At 42.0% G+C, this 18504-nt stretch overlaps 1 protein-coding gene across 1 annotated transcript; it reads left to right on the top strand.

Annotated features, from left to right (window-relative positions):
* Positions 1-1162: 1162 nt before the first annotated feature.
* On the top strand, positions 1163-13113 carry got1l1 (glutamic-oxaloacetic transaminase 1 like 1). The gene is made up of 8 exons (XM_071353146.1): positions 1163-1407; positions 1646-1827; positions 2154-2277; positions 2404-2621; positions 2988-3138; positions 3292-3457; positions 3607-3749; positions 10166-13113. Exons 1-8 carry the CDS (start codon positions 1227-1229, stop codon positions 10303-10305), a joined length of 1305 nt encoding a protein of 434 aa, XP_071209247.1. The 5' UTR covers positions 1163-1226; the 3' UTR covers positions 10306-13113.
* Positions 13114-18504: the final 5391 nt, after the last annotated feature.

The following is an 18504-nucleotide window of genomic DNA, read 5'->3' as shown; positions in this document are numbered from 1 at the left end:
TATTTACTTAAACATGCAGTGCCACCTAGTGTACAGCTGAGTCTGAACAATCTGCCTCAAATGTTGTAAGTGACCACACATGTGAGCTTTTATTTGCTCTGTAATGATGTGCACCAAGTTCACACTTGTTGAATGCAAAATACAATGCATTGAATGTAAACGTGAGATGAGACAGTAGCTCTATATGTTACATTTCTAGCTGCAAAGTTCTGAAAAGTCTTGACCCTCTAACTTGCAAATTACCTTAAAAAGGTGCTTCAGTCAGCAACCAAGTGTCTACACTTGCTACTATACTGGGATTGAATAGGAAAACTGCTGTGTCGGCATCATCAATGCAGTCTGACTCTGGGGACTTTGAGTAAAGGGCCTTGAGTATAATGCTTAATTGTGCCTTACTTTACAAAGGGCCAATTTGGTTTGAATGGTTCAAATGTTCAATCAGGAGCATGGAGTACTTAGAACATGGAGTAAAAATGTTAATTTTAAAAGCAGCATTTACATTTTAAACCACACAAAAGAGTGTATAGCTTGTTGACAGGGGTAACCTAATTCATATTTTTCAATCCTCTCTTCTGTGGGTTTCTACAGTTGGTTTTGAGGAACAGGAGCAGGGAGCCATGTTTAAAAAAGCAATTTTTTGTTTCCATAGGCCTACATTTTTACTGTATTATATTGCCAAAAAGTGAAAAGGACATACTTTCATTAAAGGAAAGCAAACGCCACAACTTTACCTGTTCTTGAACACTTCCTGGAAAATCGCTAATTGCAGCTCGAAAATTGCAGCTCAGTGTCGATGCGAAGGCTACTCAGCACAGAGGTCAATGAGAACGACATCTCAAACCTGTCAATTTATAAGGGTCGTCCCTAGTTTCCACAACCACTAAATCCTAAACTCGGCCTATTTCTGTAATTTATCTTCTTAAAATGAGATGTTAAACTTAACCCTAACCATATTGCTAAACTTAAGCCTAACCCTAATCTTAAATTAAGACCAACAAGCAACATTTTTTTTATAATAAATTTTTTACGATATCCAATGTTGACTTTATGGCTGTGGTAACTAGTGAAAACCGTTTATATTTATAAGAGAACGGTAGAAGCCATCTATCACAGACGTTGCCAAGATACGGTATTTAATTTGAATGTTGTGTAGCTAAGCAACAACCATAAACAAAGGCTTAGGGGCTTGCTGAGTGCTGACAGAACTGGGTGATGAAACTAAAAAGATGAGGCAAACATGTAATAGTGATGGTGGAGTGGGTTCCACTGAAAATGTTAAAGCCCGGGGAATAACTATTTTCTCCATATTCGTCGACACTCCAGCTGCCGCAACGAATCCTGAAACCAAGCTATTGGCTGACTTCAAGAAAGACACTCATCTCAGCAAAGTGTACTTGGCGGGAAGAGGTGAGTTAGCTCATGTATTCAGCTGGCTGACTTCTATGCACCTCATTAGCGTTTGTTGTCACTGACTGAGTTCAACTAGACTAAATGGCAGAATATCACTATTGATCAAATAATATATATTTTATAATTATTTAGTTAAGCTTCCATGTGAAGTTACTATTTTAGGGTAATATATTACAGCTTATTCTAACCTAAGCATTCAAATATTTATTGTCATAACTATTTTTTGGGACCTCAGAGTATCTCAACGAGGAAGGTCAGACCTCTGTGAGCCCGCTCATTGGGAAAATAATGCAACAGATCTGCACAGACCCTACTCTCTGTCCAGAGTATCCATCATCCGTTGGCCTTCCAGAATTCACCAGGAGAGCAACAGAATTGGTTTTGGGCAGGGACTGCCATGCCATCGTGGAGAACAGGGTAATTTTTGCTGCCTACTGTGTATGTTCCATGGATCAACTTGACCTCATTTGTGATCCTCACAGTTTTCTTATACAGTGGGTGGCTTGCTAATTTATAGCTCACGGTTATGAAACTGTCTTTAAGCAAGCACTGCACCAAGACATCAGTCAAGAACAGCCATCTGGACACAAAGATAGGCCTTAACGGCAGCGTAACCTATGTAATATCCACACATTACTTTTTATGTAATCAATCAACATCAGCTTGTAAGTGGCATTGGATAATACATTATGGCTGTGAGTATTTAGATTTGACTCCCCTCCCCTGTGCTCATTATTCTATAGGTGTTGGGTGTGCAGACTGTGGGCTGTACTGGGGCTGTTCGTCTGGGGGCTGAGCTCTTGAAGCACTGGTACAATGTGAGAGGTGTCTGGTGTGGGCCAGTCTATCTCTCCTCCCCCTGTGATGGTAAGTAGCGGGGGGAGGAGAGCATGCACATAGTTAAAAGCACAATCACAAGGGTAGAGCAATATAGTATTGGTATTGCTGATGATATTGGTGCTGAAGCTCTAGTGATCATGTTCCTTTCTGCAGATTCCTTGGCTGGTATCTTTGAGGCAGCAGGGATCCAGGATGTCCGTCGGTATCGGTATTGGGATACAGAGCAGAGGGGTGTGTGTGTGCAAAAAATGATGGAGGATCTGGAGATGGCTCCAGAGCAGAGTGTCATTGTTCTGTCTGCTTCTGCTCACTGCCCTACTGGTTCAGATCTCTCCCAGAAGCACTGGAGACTCCTCACACAGCTTATGGTGGTACTGCTCCATAACCCAACTGTTTTTACAGTCTTTAGTAATGTAACAGATATTATACATTTGACATTTTAGTAATTTAGCGGACACTCTTATCCAGAGTGACTTTCAGTTCATGTATTCATCTTAAGATAGCTAGGTGAGACAACCACATATTACAGTTATAGTAAGTAAATGTTTTCCTCAATAAAGAAGTTATCAGCAAAGTCATTTATCAATGTTTTTTTTTCTTCTTTGGAGGTCCTGGCATCAGTCTATCCCAGGGAGTAGCATTTCTACAGTAGAAACACTTGTTATAGTAGTCCTCTTCAGTCTCCTCATGCTCTCTCTCTCTATTCTTCTCTCTGCATCTTTCTTCTACACTCCCAGAGGTGTAGGTTTTTCCCTTTCTTCCTGCTGCCTGCACAGGGCCTATGCCATGGGGATTTTGAACAAGATGCCTGGCCAGTGCGTCTGTGTGCCTCTCTGGGGATGGAGCTTCTGTGTGCCCAGTCCTTCTCCCACAGCTTTGGGCTTTACGGTGAGCCATTTCAAGGGTTCACTTGTCTCTTAGTGTATTATCAACTGACGTCTCTTACTTTCATCGAATGTGACGATTGTAAGATCCCCAGGACATAGATTGACAGTAAATCTCTGTACGGAAATGCATTTTCTTATATTGTCCTTACTGCAGGCGAGCGCGTTGGACACCTCTTATGTGTCCTAAAGCAGAGCTCCACACTGCTAGCTGTTCAGTCCCAGGCCGAGAAGCAGGTCAGGGCTTTGTGGTCCCGGCCATCTGTTGGAGGAGCTCGTGTGGTTGCCACGGTGCTCAGTAACCCTGCCCACCATGTGGAGTGGTAAGTCATTATGGCTAGTCTATGCTTCAATAGCATTGTCTGCAAGGCTTCTCTAGTATAAAATAGGATAATACAAAGTCTGGTTACAGTACGTGGAACTAGTGCTTCATGATAAGTTAAATAGACCTCTGTGTAAATCCTTGTCCCAGGCAGGAAGGAGTGAAGAGTATGGTGGAGAGGGGCATACTGGTCAGAGAGAGGTTGAGAGAGAAGCTAAGGCTTCTTGGATGTCCTGGCAGCTGGGATCACCTGATCCAGCAAGGTGGACTGTACTGTTGCACTGGGCTGAATGGTGAGCAAACCATATTAAGCCCTGTTTCCACTGGCACTTAAAATTAGGGCGAAATTCGAGCTTAGTCAGTTTCACAACTGGTGCCAGCTCGATTAGAATTTGGGCTGGTGATGCCGTTACTATGCAACCACCAAGCTGATCACTGCTGGATGCTGACACAGTGTTTCCATGTTCCCGTTTTTTTTGCTATTGGGCTTTGAAAATTATGTCGCGGGTGAAAATGCATTGGTCGCGGGTTGCGGGTTTTTGAGCTATTCCTAAATTGCACTGCGGCCACCATGTAATTTCTCTTAAAAAATATATATATTTCACTGTGACCTGCTGCTGACTGTCAGGCATTGATGCAGGCTGTTGCTGAGTGAGTGTGTGTGTGTTGAGTGAGCAAGAGGAGAGGGAGCAGCACGCACACATTATGACAACTTTTTAGTTGAAGGTAGGCTATTTAGATTGTCATTATGGAGACACCTACTTCCAACCATTTTTCTGTAAAACATATTAATAAGCTAGAGCTGATGCACATCAAGAAATAATGGCGACAAAGCACTGGAAAACGACTTTGGGTGCATTAGAGCGCATTACATACATTTGCTCGGAGGTGGTTTAAACTGCATTCTAACGTTGACTTTGCTTAAAGAAAACATTATCAAGCAAAGTGTTTTATGCATACTCAGTTCTTGGTTCTTGGGGGCTGCCCGAGTGGAAATTTGAAATGGAAGTTATGGAACTCCTTCACTTGGTTCTTTTTATGGGGGAAAATCCTCAATGAAACTGATGATACATTTGCCTCTGTTGGCCATCAAGTAGCTTATGTACAGTACCAGTCAAAAGTTTGGACACACCTACTCATTCCAGGGTTTTACGTTATTTTTCAAATGTTCTACATTGTAGAATAATAGTGAAGACATCAAAATTATGAAATAACACATATGGAATCATGTAGTAAGCAAACAAGTTTTCATATTTGCGATTCTTCAAAGTAGCCACCCTTTGCCTTAATGACAGCTTTGCACACTCTCTAGCAACATTAGCGAAGCCAGCTGCAGTCACATATTGGCTACCTAACAACATTACATAATTTCTCATTTCTGGAGGCAGTGGAAACGCAATTTGAGCTAACCCACTTAAGGCCAGCCCAACCTGGGTTGACTTTAAAGTGCCAATGGAAACGGGGCTTAAGTTAAGTTCAAGATTTGTCATCTTTCAACCAATTCAAACAGTGGTAGAGCACTGTACCTGTCTATGGGCTCGATTAAATCAGTATCACCGAAGTTCAGCGCTATAGCACGCTTAAAATGTAAAGGTAATTTCCATTGAGCCGGCATATACAGCGTTTCCTGTAAATATAGTCTCCGCGAACGCGGAGCTATAGCGCTGTACTTCAGGGATACGGATTGAATCAAGTCCTACAGTACCTTCGGAAAGAATTCAGACTCCTTGACTTTTTCCATATTTTGTTACTTTACAGCCTTATTCTAAAATTGATTAAATCGTTTTCCCCCCTCATCAATCTACACTCAATACCCAATAATGACAAAGCAAAAACAGGTTTTTATTAAATATCAGGTTTTTATGAAATATCACATTTACATAAGTATTCAGACCCTTTACTCAGTACTTTGTTGAAGCACCTTTTGCATCAATTACAGCATAGAGTCTTCTTGGGTATGACTCTGCAAGCTTGGCACACCTGTATTTGGGGAGTTTCTCCCATTCTCTGCATATCCCCTCAAGCGCTGTCAGGCTGGATGGGGAGCGTTGCTGCACAGCTATTTTCAGGTCTCTCCAGAAATGTTCAATCGGGTTCAAGTCTGGGCTCTTGCTGGGCCACTTAAGAACATTCAGAAACTTGTCCCGAAGCCACTCTTGCGTTGTCTTGGCTGTGTGCTTAGGGTCGTTGTCCAGTTGGAAGGTGAACCTTCGCCCCAGTCTGAGGTCCTGAGCGCTCTGGAGCAGGTTTTCATCAAAGATCTCTCAAATCAAATCAAATCAACTTTTATTAGTCACATACCGAATACAACAGGTGTAGACCTTCGTGCCCTCTTCGCAACAGTCTTGGTGTGCTTGGACCATGTTAGTTTGTTGGTGATGTGGACACCAAGGAACTTGAAGATCTCAACCTGCTCCACTACAGTCCCGTCGATGAGAATGGGGGCGTGCTTGGTTATCCTTTTCCTGTAGTCCACAATCATCTCCTTTGTCTTGATCACATTAAGGGAGAGGTTGTTGTCCTTGAACCACACGGCCAGGTCTCTGACCTCCTCCCTATAGGCTGTCTCGTTGTTATCGGTGATTAGGCCTACAACTGTTGTGTCATCGGCAAACTTAATGATGGTGTTGGAGTCGTGCCTGGCCGTGCAGTCATGAGTGAACAGGGAGTACAGGAGGGGACTGAGCACGCACTCTTGAGGGGCCCCTGTGCTGAGGATCAGCGTGGTGGATGTGTTGTTACCTACCCTTACCACGTGGGGGCGACCCGTCAGGAAGTCCAGGATCCAGTTGCAGAGGGAGGTGTTTAGTCCCAGGGTCCTTAGCTTATTGATGAGCTTTGAGGGCACTATGGTGTTGAACGCTGAGCTGTAGTTAATGAATAGCATTCCCACATAGGTGTTCCTTTTGTCCAGGTGGGAAAGGGCAGTGTGGAGTACAATAGAGATTGCATCATCTGTGGATCTGTTAGGGCGGTTTGCAAGTTGGAGTGGGTCTAGGGTTTCTGGGATAATGGTGTTGATGTGAGCCATGACCAGCCTTTCAAAGCACTTCATGGCTACAGACGTGAGTGCTACGAGTCGGTAGTCATTTAGGCAAGTTACCTTAGTGTTCTTGGGCACTGGGACTATGGTGGTCTGCTTAAAACATGTTGGTAATACAGACTCAGACAGGGAGAGGTTGAAAATGTAAGTGAAGACACTTGCCAGTTGGTCAGCGCATGCTCAGAGTACAAGTCCTGGTAATCCATCTGGCCTTGCGGCCTTGTGAATGTTGACCTGGTTAAAGGTCTTACTAGCATTGTCTGCGGAGAGCCTGATCACACAGTCGTCCGGAACAGCTGGTGCTCTCATGCATGTTTCAGTGTTATTTGCCTCGAAGCGAGCATAGAAGTAGTTTAGCTCATCTGGTAGGCTCGTGTCACTGGGCTGCTCTCGGCTGTGGTTCTCTTTGTAGTCTGTAATGGTTTGCAAGCCCTGTCACATCCGACGAGCGTCGGAGCTGGTGTAGTATGATTCAATCTTAGTCCTGTATTGATGCTTTGCCTGTTTGATGGTTCGTCGGAGGGCATAGCGGGATTTCTTATAAGCTTCCGGGTTAGAGTCCCGCTCCTTGAAGCGGCAGCTCTAGCCTTTAGCTCAGTGCGGATGTTGCTTGTAATCCATGGCTTCTGGTTGGGGTATGTACGTACGGTCACTGTGGGGACGACGTCATCGATGCACTTATTGATGATGCCAATGACTGATGTGGTATACTCCTCAATGCCATCGGAAGAATCCCGGAACATATTCCAGTCTGTGCTAGCAAAACAGTCCTGTAGCTTAGCATCTGCTTTATCTGACCACTTTTTTATTGACCGAGTCACTGGTGCTTCCTGCTTTAATTTTTGCTTGTAAGCAGGAATTGGGGGGATATCATTTTGGACAGATTTGCCAAATGAAGGGCGAGGGAGGGCTTTGTACGCGTTTCTGTGTGTGGAGTAAAGGTGGTCTAGAGTATTTCCCCTCTGGTTGCACATTTAACATGCTGATGGAAATTTGGTAAAACGGGTTTAAGTTTTCCTGCATTTAAGTCCCCGGCCACTAGGAGCGTCATCTCTGGATGAGCGTTTTCCTGTTTGCTTATGGCGGAATACAGCTCATTGAGTGCGGTCTTAGTGCCAGCATCGGTCTGTGGTGGTATGTAGACAGCTACGAAAAATACAGATGAAAAACTCTCTTAGTAGATAGTGTGGTCTACAGCTTATCATGAGATACTCTACCTCAGGCGAGCAAAACCTTGAGACTTCCTTAGATATCATACACCAGCTGTTGTTTACAAATATACATAGTCCGCCACCCCTTGTCTCACCAGACGCAGCTGTTCTATCCTGCCGATACAGCATATAACTAGCCAGCTGTATGTTGATAATGTCGTCGTTCAGCCACGACTCCATGAAGCATAAGATATTACAGTTTTAATGTCCCGTTGGTAGTTTAATCTTCCTCGTAGGTCGTCGATTTTATTTTCCAATGATTGCATGTTAGTTAGTGGAACGGAAGGCAGTGGGGGGTTTATTCGATCGCCTACCAATTCTCAGAAGGCAGCCCGACCTCCGTCCTCATTTTCTCTGTCTTCTCTTCACGCAAATGACGGAGATTTGGGCCTGTTCCCGGGAAAGCAGTATGTCCTTCAAGTCGGGCTCGTCAGACTCATTAAAGGAAAAAAAACTTCTGCCAGTTCGTGGTGAGTAATCGCTGTTCTGATGTCCAGAAGTTATTTTCGGTCATAAGAGACGGTAGCAGCAACATTATGTACAGAATAAGAAAAAAAAGAAGTTACAAACAACACAAATAAACATACAAAAAACACAGTTTGTTAGGAGCACGTAAAACGTCAGTTATCTTCTCCGGCGCCATGATACTCTCTGTACTTTGCTCCGTTCATCTTTCTGTCACACCCTGATCTGTTTCACCTGTTCTTGTTATTGTCTCCACCCCCTCCAGGTGTCACTTGTTTACCCCAGTGTATTTATCCCTGTGTTTCCTGTCTCTGTGCCAGTTCGTCTTGTATGTCCAAGCCTACCAGCGTTTTTTCCCGTTTTCCTGCTTTGCCTTTTCTCCTTTTTCTAGTCCTCCCGGTTTTGACCCTTGCCTGTTTCTGGGCTCTGTACCCGCCTGCCTGACCATTCTGCCTGCCCTGACCTTGAGCCTGCCTGCCACTCTGTACCTCCTGGACTCTGATCTGGTTATGACCTTTTGCCTGTCCACGACCATTCTCTTGCCTATTCCCTTTGGATTTATTAAACATCTTAAACGCCAACCATCTGCCTCCTGTGTCTGCATTTGGGTCTCGCCTTGTGCCTTTATACTTTGCCTCTATCCTGACTAGTCTCCCAGTCCCTGCCGCTGAAAAACATCCCCCACAGCATGATGCTGCCATCACCATGCTTCACCGTAGGGATGGTGCCAGGTTTCCTCCAGACGTGGCACTTGTTATTCAGGCCAAAGAGTTCAGTCTTGGTTTCATCAGACCAGAGAATCTTGTTTCTCATGGTCGGAGAGTCCTTTAGATGCCTTTTGGCAAACTCCAAGCTGGCTGTCATGCCTTTTACTGAGGAGTGGCTTCCGTCTGGCCAATTTACCATAAAGGTCTGATTGGTGGAGTGCTGCAGAGATGGTTGTCGTTCTGGAAGTTCACCACAGAGGAACTCTAGAGCGACCATCAGGTTTTTGGTCACCTCCCTGACCAAGGCCCTTCGCACCGATTGCTCAGTTTGGCCGGGCGGCCAGCTCTAGGAAGAGTCTTTGTGGTTCCAAACTTCTTCCATTTTAGTATGATGGAAGCCACTGTGTTCTTGGGGATCTTTACTGCTGCAGACATTTTTTCCGTACCCTTCCCCAGATGTGCGCCTCGACACAATCCTGTCTCGGAGCTCTACGGACAATTCCATGGCTTGGTTTTTGCTCTGACATCCACTGTCAACTGTGGGACCTTATATAGACAGGTGTGTGCCTTTCCAAATCATGTCCAATCAATTGAATTTAGCACAGGTGCACTCCAATCAAGTTGTAGAAACATCTCAAGGATATACCTGAACTCAATTTCGAGTCTCATAGCAAAGGGTCTGAATACTTATGTAAATCATTTTAATACATTTGCTAAAATGTAAAATAAAAACGTTTTCGCTTTGTCATTATGGGGCATTGTGTTTAGATTGCTGAGGATTTTTATTTATTTAATCCATTTTAGAATAAGGCTATAATGTAACAAAATGTGGAAAAGTCAAGGGGTCTACTTTACGAAGGCACTGTATATCAGCATTTAAATTAAAAAAAATCCACAAACAATGTAGACAATTTATGCATTGCATCAAGACAGTTGATTTTGTTTCTTTGCATTATCTAGCTAGCCTTTGGTGTCAGCAATTTTATCTCACAATTTTAATCTGTAGTTGGCTTTCATCCACTTAATTCTGACATATATTCTTTATATCTTTAGCAATGATGTTGTACAGTTTTCTTGAACTGAATTCTACCCCTTATAGCCAAGCTGAGTCGTGCTTTGTAAAAGCTTCTGCTAAATGGCATATACTTTATACTGTACCGTATATGTCCATGTCCACTATACTGTTTCTGGTACACGTAGGTACCAGTAATTTACGTAAATGCTATGTTCCATGTTGAATGTCCTTAATATTTGATTATGATCTATTCACCTGTCTCCTTTAGTCCAACAAGTGGAATTCCTGGAAAAGAGAAGACATATCTACCTGCATCCCAATGGCTGTCTGAATGTGAGTGCTATCAATAGCCGTAACCTAGACTATGTAGCTGAGTCCATCCACCTAGCATTGACCTCTGTCTTCTGATGTCGATTACAATACCTGGGGCCTCATTTATAAAACTGACTTTTGATCAAAAGTATGACTTACGCAGAAAACCACGTATAAGTAGTTATTTATAAATACTTTACTTTGACGTGGAAATTATCTTATCCCTACGCAAAGTCTAGACTTGATGTAGGTGACTTTCCTGCTGGTTATGTAGGGCTATTCTTTTTTCCCCTTGCAGTTTAAGGTCAGACACTTTCTTTTTCACATCAGCCACAGTTCTGTCTTGCTGCCCCACCTCGTTCACTGCAGCGGCGACACACTCCCAAGCTACCTGTTTGGCTTTGTTTGTCAACCCACCGAATAATACGTGTTTCCTGTCTTCAATCTCGTCTACCATCGCTGTGATCTCGTCTTTCAAAAAGTTTGCTTTTCTCTTTTGGTCCATGGCTATTCCTGACTAAACTCTCATTTGTGCTAGCATTCTATAAGGGGAAATCACTGATTGTAAGGCATGTGCCGTCATGTGCCGTCAATTTTAAGTTAATTTTAGATTTATAGATCACAGGTGCGTACGTTACAAAATGGGCTTCTTAGAACTTGTGTAAGCAAGGTTTTTTATGCTCATTATCTTTTATGAATCGATTGTAAGCACACCGTCGGAAATGATCTTACGACTAAGTTCAAGTATAAATGAGGCCCCTGGTGACAGCCTCCATAAAATCCTTATTCAGCTTGACTAAATCATGTGAAGGAAGCATCTTTATGTCACATACAATACCAAACGAATTAGCGCTGGATGCATAAGGAAAATGTCTGTTATCATTTATTGAAACAAATTAACAATTGACTTTAGAATGTAGAGTGTAACATCCAAGCGTTAAATTAGAGGTAGGGATTAGGGAATATGAATTATGGCATATGGTATTTTCAACCTACATAGCTGGAACATATTGTAGACCTATAGTTGTGGTGTGGTAGTCCAGTAAGGAGCACTCTTTCCTCTGGTCCAAGTAGATCCTAATGCCCTAGTTGGGTAAAAGGGTTCTTGTGTAGTCAAGACAAGGGTCCATCTTTTGGATGAGATGTTAAATAGAGACAACTATTGTGACACTTACAATATGGAGGTAGTAGAGGGATTGTCCTAGCCAAGTTCCCAGTCGGATTCTAGTAGGCCTATCAGTCTGCCATTTAATAATCTTTGAATTCTTCATCCTCTTCACTGCAATGACTATTATTTGTGCTCACAGAACACTCACAGGACACTGCCCAATTGGATAGTTTCACCCTTTTGTAATTTTGAACATGTTATTTTAACTGTAGTGATAACGTAACCATGAAGTTATTAAGGTCAACTTTTTTAGTTCTTTATTGACCAATTTATTTTATACTGTAGCCTATTGTTTTGTGGCACATTGAAAGATATTATTTTGAATGCATACAGGTAGTTCCATGGTAGAAGGTCAAATAAATGTGCAGTGACAAATAATTAAAAACCTTCTTAAGACTTTTAAGATGAAGTGTACTATACCAATTTTCATAATAAGATGGTGCTCATGTCATTAGGAAATAAATCCATGTTGTTTACCTGAATATTGATTGTTTGACTTATGTTACTTTTACTACCTAAATCTAAAGGCATGGCTGCGAATTAGTTTTCGTCCATGCCCACCCCGCCCTTCTGGAAACCTCTTTCTCAAAACTACGGATCTGGATCACGTTCGCCGTGTTATTTTATTCACCATTTTTTTTCTACGCAGCTGCTGCTCATACTCCATCTCCCTTCACGTTTCTCTATTTACTTACCCTCTCCTGAAACATGATGATGTAGCCTATGTCTCTGTCTCGTATTTCTGAACAGCTGAAGTAAAAACCCTGTGGCGAGTTGAACGAACATTCAAGGCCATTATGAAGGCTACAACCTCTGTTTGTTGTAACGGATATTGCAGTTGCACAAGCAGGACGCAGTCCCTACACATTGCATTGGAGCTAAAACAATCTATGTTTTGTGTGATGATGTAAGCTAGTCTTTGTAGTTGCTGTCATATCGTAGCCACTAGCCAGAGTTGTTGAAAAAGAACACTACTACTCTGTGACTGCTTGTCTACCTCCTGCTTAGCCATTGTTTGCAATGATGACAAAAACAATAACATTACATCGCTAATTAGACTGCGTCTTTGTTTTGCTTGTGTTTGATGTACTGTCTAGATAGCTGCATGTAACTCCCCACTTGAGTTTTGCATTGGGCAAAAACACAATCTGCGAGTTTGTATGAACATGTTGATCATGTCTTTTGTGTACAACATGTAAATAGCTACATGTAGCCTAACTCCCCAACTGAAAAAATAACATGAAATCGAGCTTAATCTGCTTAGTTTACAACAAAGACGTTCATCGCCGATCAAGGAGGGGAAAGTAGCACTGAGCAGTATCTACGTAGGCAGAAGAGTGAGCAGCAGCTACGCATAAAAAATCCTGCTCATGTGCAGAAACTCCTTATTTTTATCCACGGTAAAGCAGGTTTCCAGAAAATCCGAACAGCAGCCCTCCGAAATCTAAAACATGAAATGTTCAGTGTCATACACATGAATACACTACTACACTTGTTGTACATTCACACTCTGATTCCCCATTGGAGTCCAGTTGTTTCAGCCAAAAAAAGAATGGCATGCACTAACATGTTTTAGAGTTATACCCTTTTCATACATAGGACGCCGCTACAGTAACGGGTCAATAGCGACAATCGATAACCGTTCAGACAAGTCTACCTTTTTAGACAGTAGAATTCTGCTCCGGCATAGAATGTTCTGTATTTATTCCCTGACAACAATAAATGTTGCTGATCGATGTGCTGTTGTGTTGTTTTTCTGCAGTTTTTTTATGGTAGGGTAGATAGATGGGTTTTCTTTCTACTAAATGTATTTGTAAGCATAGCGGCGGGAAGTAGGGGGTTGCACTAAGAAAAGTAGTGCACTGGGCCTTTAATAGTCCTGTATTAGCCAACCGATATAGCCGTCTGCAGCGGCAGCGCCGGCAAAAATACTTCCATGTTGTATCATAGAAACAATTATATTATTCCGAATAATTCTGAATATATAATCTGCAATCTACGGTGAAGTGAGACTCAGTAGACAGGCAATGTTGTGGTCCAGTTGTTTGCCAAATGCAAAGGCGGTATCTGGAGGATGTAGATTGAAATTCCAAGCTGTGCATAAGGAACTACTGTTGTGCCCCTGAGCAACACAAAATCCATTACTGAGAGGAGCCTTCAGTACTATCCAGACTGATTTTAGTGCCTTCAGGGGAATCTCAATACAAAATTGATTAGTACTAAAGCCTAGGCATGGGAGGGTTATTTAAGAATGCACTTGATATGGGAACACTGACATCTGCTCTTGAAAATAAAATAACATCCATTCATGTTTTTATCCCTGAATCGCATCAAATGCACAACAATATTACAGACATAACATTTCTAGTTCAATATAAAATATCTGACGGAATAAAAATGTATATGGAGACTTAATAATGTAGTCTTAAATCAACAGGATCCGTTTTGTGAAAAGTTACTGAAGGCTTTTCCCAATAGAGAGATGTCAGCAAATACACTACATGGCCAAAAGTATGTGGACACCTGCTCGTCGAGACCCTTTTTTAAAAACCCGTCCCCTCACAAAATGCCCTTGCTTTATTGTTGCCTAATATTGAACCTTACATGTCAGTGTGACAATGTGAGCGGAAAGGACAAAATATACAACCACCAAAGCACACACCTACACCTCACATAACACATAGTTTCAGCCCAGAGTAGATCAATCCAACCCCCAGTCCTACACAGTGCCAATTTTCCCAGGCAAGTTGGTGTGGATTTTGTATATACATTTGGGTTGGTAGAAAAAACTGGGTAATGATTTGCATTAGCTGTAAGGCCCTACAGTATGTTCATCAAGCATACATTACACCTCTATAAGGATAAGCATATCATAAATGTGACACAGCCACATTATGAATGTATGAATAAGAGATGCAATCACAGATGTTAGAGCATAACCCATAATCAAACATTTGAATGTTTTCTGTGAAGACAGCTGATGTCATAATATTAATACAAAATCCCTAACATCACAGATAAGACAGTCTATTCAAAATGTCCTATGCTTTGCCATGTAATTTGTGTGCCTGCAGAAAAATCAGTCTGTGCCTCTAGACACGGGGACTTGCAAAACACAATCTATCATATGTTAAATCAACAGGAGAAAAACAACCTGAGGAAAACAATAGGAGCTGATAAGCCACAGGCAAGCACTGAAACGCGCAAAGATGCTCTCCAGCCATGACAACCTCGCTGCTGCCATTAATATCACCCACGTATATAAAACCAAGATATACTGTATGTCCAGGACAAAAGACTGTACATAGCAGATCACAGCTCCCAATTACAAGAAACAAGGTTTACCGAGTAAATTACCTACGCAGGAACATCGCCATACCTGTTGATGCTTCCTGACACTGACAATACTCACATACAGGCAGATCAGTTAAAAGAGCCTTATATGTTTCTATCTAGGTCATTGTACATTGCCTACATTGTCTATACAATACTGATTTGATGTGTAAGCAGATGTTAACTGGCAGCCATGGGTTATGAAAATCAAATGTTACAGCTCTTACAATGTAGGCTGTTTCTCTTGAGTTTTTTCACAACTTCTTCTGTTTCAAATGTAATGATTAATACTTTGCTCATAATGCAATAAGAAAAGTTAAACTGAATCCAGTGTGAGAAAATGAAAACCATGGCGACCCAAAATGAAACGCATGCAGATTAAAGACAATCTGTTAACATGTCTGGCATTAAATTCCCTTTCACCAGATTCATAATGACAGAGCCCAAATGCAGTGCTGTAACCTCAAAAACATCCGAGGGGGGAAATGACTGGAGGGTACGTAATGGACGATCGGCCCACTCTTCCCATTGCACTTAGGGTAAACAATGACCATAATCAACATCTACAGTACCATAATGCATGGCCATTAGCAATCTGTCAAACAGCCCTTTGATTTTCACATCTCTCTCTCAAAACACATACAGGAAAAAATGTAATCTGTTCTCATCTGTTGCAGCACCCCTGAACTGTATTTCATGGATAGTGAGAGGGAACCAGGGTGAGTGGGTTCAGGCAAAGTTCATATTTTAATCAAATGGTTGAGCATTGAGATTTGGCCAGGCTGGCAGAGAGTCATGTAGAGACATGCGTCTGGTTCTATCCATGCCAGTCAAGTAATTCACTAAACCAGACATCTTGTCCAACTCTCATCTCCATCTCAGCAGCAGTGGTGGGACTTAACCACTCTCTTCAAGGAACAAGGGCTTTTCAGGTAGACAAGCTGATTGTTCATCGAACTTAGCAAGATCAAAATACTTCCCTTAATTAACACAGCAAGACAGCTAACCAGGAAGTCTGCTTAGATCACTTACTACTCAGTGTACACGCAGAGCAGTGTGACAGCCTGTGGTCACTAACCACTGTGGTAAATTGTTCCATTGATCTTTCATCAAGCCCAGGTCTCAGCAGTGGTAATGCTCAGTATCGACAATGATGCAGAGACCAATAACTAGTAGTCATCATACTAGGGCCAGGCGTTTTGGGGCAGTTTTGGGGGAACAGTGCCTCAAAAAGTTCTTCAAAACTACTGGCCCTATACTCTGAGGACAAACATGCAAAGTAGACTACCTCCCTACCACATACTGTAGATTCACCCCTGTTTAGGCTATATCAATAACAGTTTAATTTAAATGTTGTGGTCTAGTAAAAACATGTGGTTAAGTCATTCATAGTTAATCTATTTATCTCATCTCCAGATCTCTATAGAGCAACAGAACCCTGTCAAAATGTAATAAGATAAATGGGGCTGCCAATTCTTCTTTTCTGTTCTTCATTCTGTAGCTGTATGCTCTGCACAGTCTCTTTGAAAGAATCAGAGGGCACTGAACTTATGATATATTCTTTTGATGTGATTGACCTCTAGAGAGTATTAGATTCTCTCAGTCCAGTAAATGGATCAGAAACTAGAATGCTGTGTTTGAAAAGATTTTGGAGTGAGGTCATGCAGTGAGAGAAATGAAAGGAATCTACAAGCTTTCTTTGGTGATGGACATAATCCAAGATATGGTAACTTCCCCTGGGAGACCGCTGGGGTCTTGTCTGGAGAAAGACAGTACACACAGAGCTAACAAAAAATATATAAGTCATTTAAGTACAACAACTGTAACTGTAGAAACTGTAATAAGCACAACATATCATACGTTCACATAAGCATCACATATATATGTTTTTTACATTGGTTGTTTGTGAGACATTTGAAGACTTGGTGTTCACACCCATGATGATCCACAGAACCACAACTGAGGGTACACTTCATATTGCGCTTGAACTGAAGTGTGTATACCCATGAGATCAGATCCATTTCCGAGCGAAGTAACCCCAAACAAGCTCGCACTCTACTGGCAGGGGTGCTGGTGGGGACAGGGTGCTGAGTGGACAGGGAACAACTTTGATGTGGTTGTTGCAGTGGTAAAGATGAAAGTGTCAATGAACAAGCAGCAATCAGCAGCAGTGCACCCAGAATACATATGGAACACTGGTCTAAGCCCCACGTCCCATCCTCCAATCCCAAAGCCTTGCCTACAGCTTCTTCAATAAGGCTAGAAGTGGCAATGCTGGATCTTCCCTTTGTCATTTGTTTGAAGTATGTTATCAGTTCCCGGTTCTCAAATGAGCACTACCAGCCTTGATTCCCTTTGAACATACAGTGCCTTCAGAAAGTATTCATACCCTTTGACTTAGTCCACATTTTGTTGTCTTACAACCTGAATTCAAAATGTATTAAATATACACATCATCTACACACAATACCCCAAACTGACAGTGAAGGGAAAAAAATAGAAATGTTTGCAAATTTATAAAAAATGAAATACAGAAATATATAATTTACATAAGTATTCACACCCCTGAGTCAATACCTAGAATCACATTTGGCAGCGATTACAGCTGTGAGTCTTTCTGGGTAAGTCTATAAGAGCTTTGCACATCTGGATTATACAATATTTGCACATCATTCTGTTGAAAATTCTTCAAACTCTTAAGTTGGTAGTTGATCATTGCTAGACACCCATGTTCAGGTCTTGCCATAGATAATCAAGCAGATTTAAGTCAAAACTGTAACTAGGCCACTCAGGAACATTCAATGGCATCTTGGTAAGCAAATCCAGTGTATATTTGGCCTTGTGTTTTAGGTTATTGTCCTGCTGAAAGGTGAATTTGTCTCCCAGTATCTATTGGAAAGCAGACTGAATCAGTGTTTCCTCTAGGATTTTGCCTGTGCTTAGCTCTATTCCATTTATTTTTATCCAAGAAAACTCCCTAGTCCTTGTCGATGACGAGCATACTCATAACATGGAGCCACCACCATGCTTGAAAATATGAAGAGTGGTACTCAATGATGTGTCGTTTTGCCCAAAACATAACGCTTTGTATTCAGGGCATAAAGTACATTTCTTTGTCAGTTTTACTTTAGTGCCTTATTGCAAACAGGATGCATGTCTTGGAATATTTGTATTCTGTACAAGCTTCCTTCTTTTCACTGTCATTTCGTTTAGTATTGTGGAGTAACGACAATGTTGTTGATCCATCCTCAGTTTTCTCCTATCACAGTCATTAAACTCTGCAACTGTTATAAAGTCACCCATTTGCCTCATGGTGAAGTTCCTGAGTGGTGTCCTTCCTCTCCGGCAACTGAGTTCGGAAGGAGGCCTGTATCTTTGTAGTGACTGGGTGTATTGATACACCATACAAAGTGTAATTAATAACTTCACTCAAAGGAATATTCAATGTCTGCTTTTTTTAAAATCCATCTACCAATACATGCCCTTCTTTGCGAGGCATTGGAAAACCTCCCTGGTATTTGTGGTTGAATTTGTGTTTGAAATTCACTGCTTGAAGGAGCTACCTTACAGATAATTGTATGTGTGGGGTACAGAGATGAGGTAGTCATTCAAAATCATGTTAAACACTCCAAACAACTTATTATGTGACTTGTTAAGCACATTTTTACTCCTGAACGTATTTAGGCTTGCCATAACAAAGGGATTGAACTGTCACGCCTGCTCCCGCTATTCCTTCCCTTCCCACAGCCTTGCCCAGCGCCTATGTCTCGGCCGGTTCGGCCAGGTGGGACGCC

This window comes from Salvelinus alpinus, chromosome 19, assembly GCF_045679555.1.
Source record: "Salvelinus alpinus chromosome 19, SLU_Salpinus.1, whole genome shotgun sequence".
Classification (NCBI taxonomy): domain Eukaryota; kingdom Metazoa; phylum Chordata; class Actinopteri; order Salmoniformes; family Salmonidae; genus Salvelinus; species Salvelinus alpinus.
The sequence above is the reverse complement of the archived record's forward strand: the minus strand, read 5'-3'. Positions and strand labels throughout refer to the sequence as shown.

Coding starts and splice junctions, on each gene's coding strand:
- got1l1 (XM_071353146.1), top strand. CDS start 1,227: ATGAGGCAAACATGTAATAGTGATGGTGGAGTGGGTTCCACTGAAAAT. Junction 3,139..3,291: donor CCACAGCTTTGGGCTTTACG/GTGAGCCATTTC, acceptor TCCTTACTGCAG/GCGAGCGCGTTGGACACCTC. Junction 3,750..10,165: donor CTGTTGCACTGGGCTGAATG/GTGAGCAAACCA, acceptor TGTCTCCTTTAG/TCCAACAAGTGGAATTCCTG.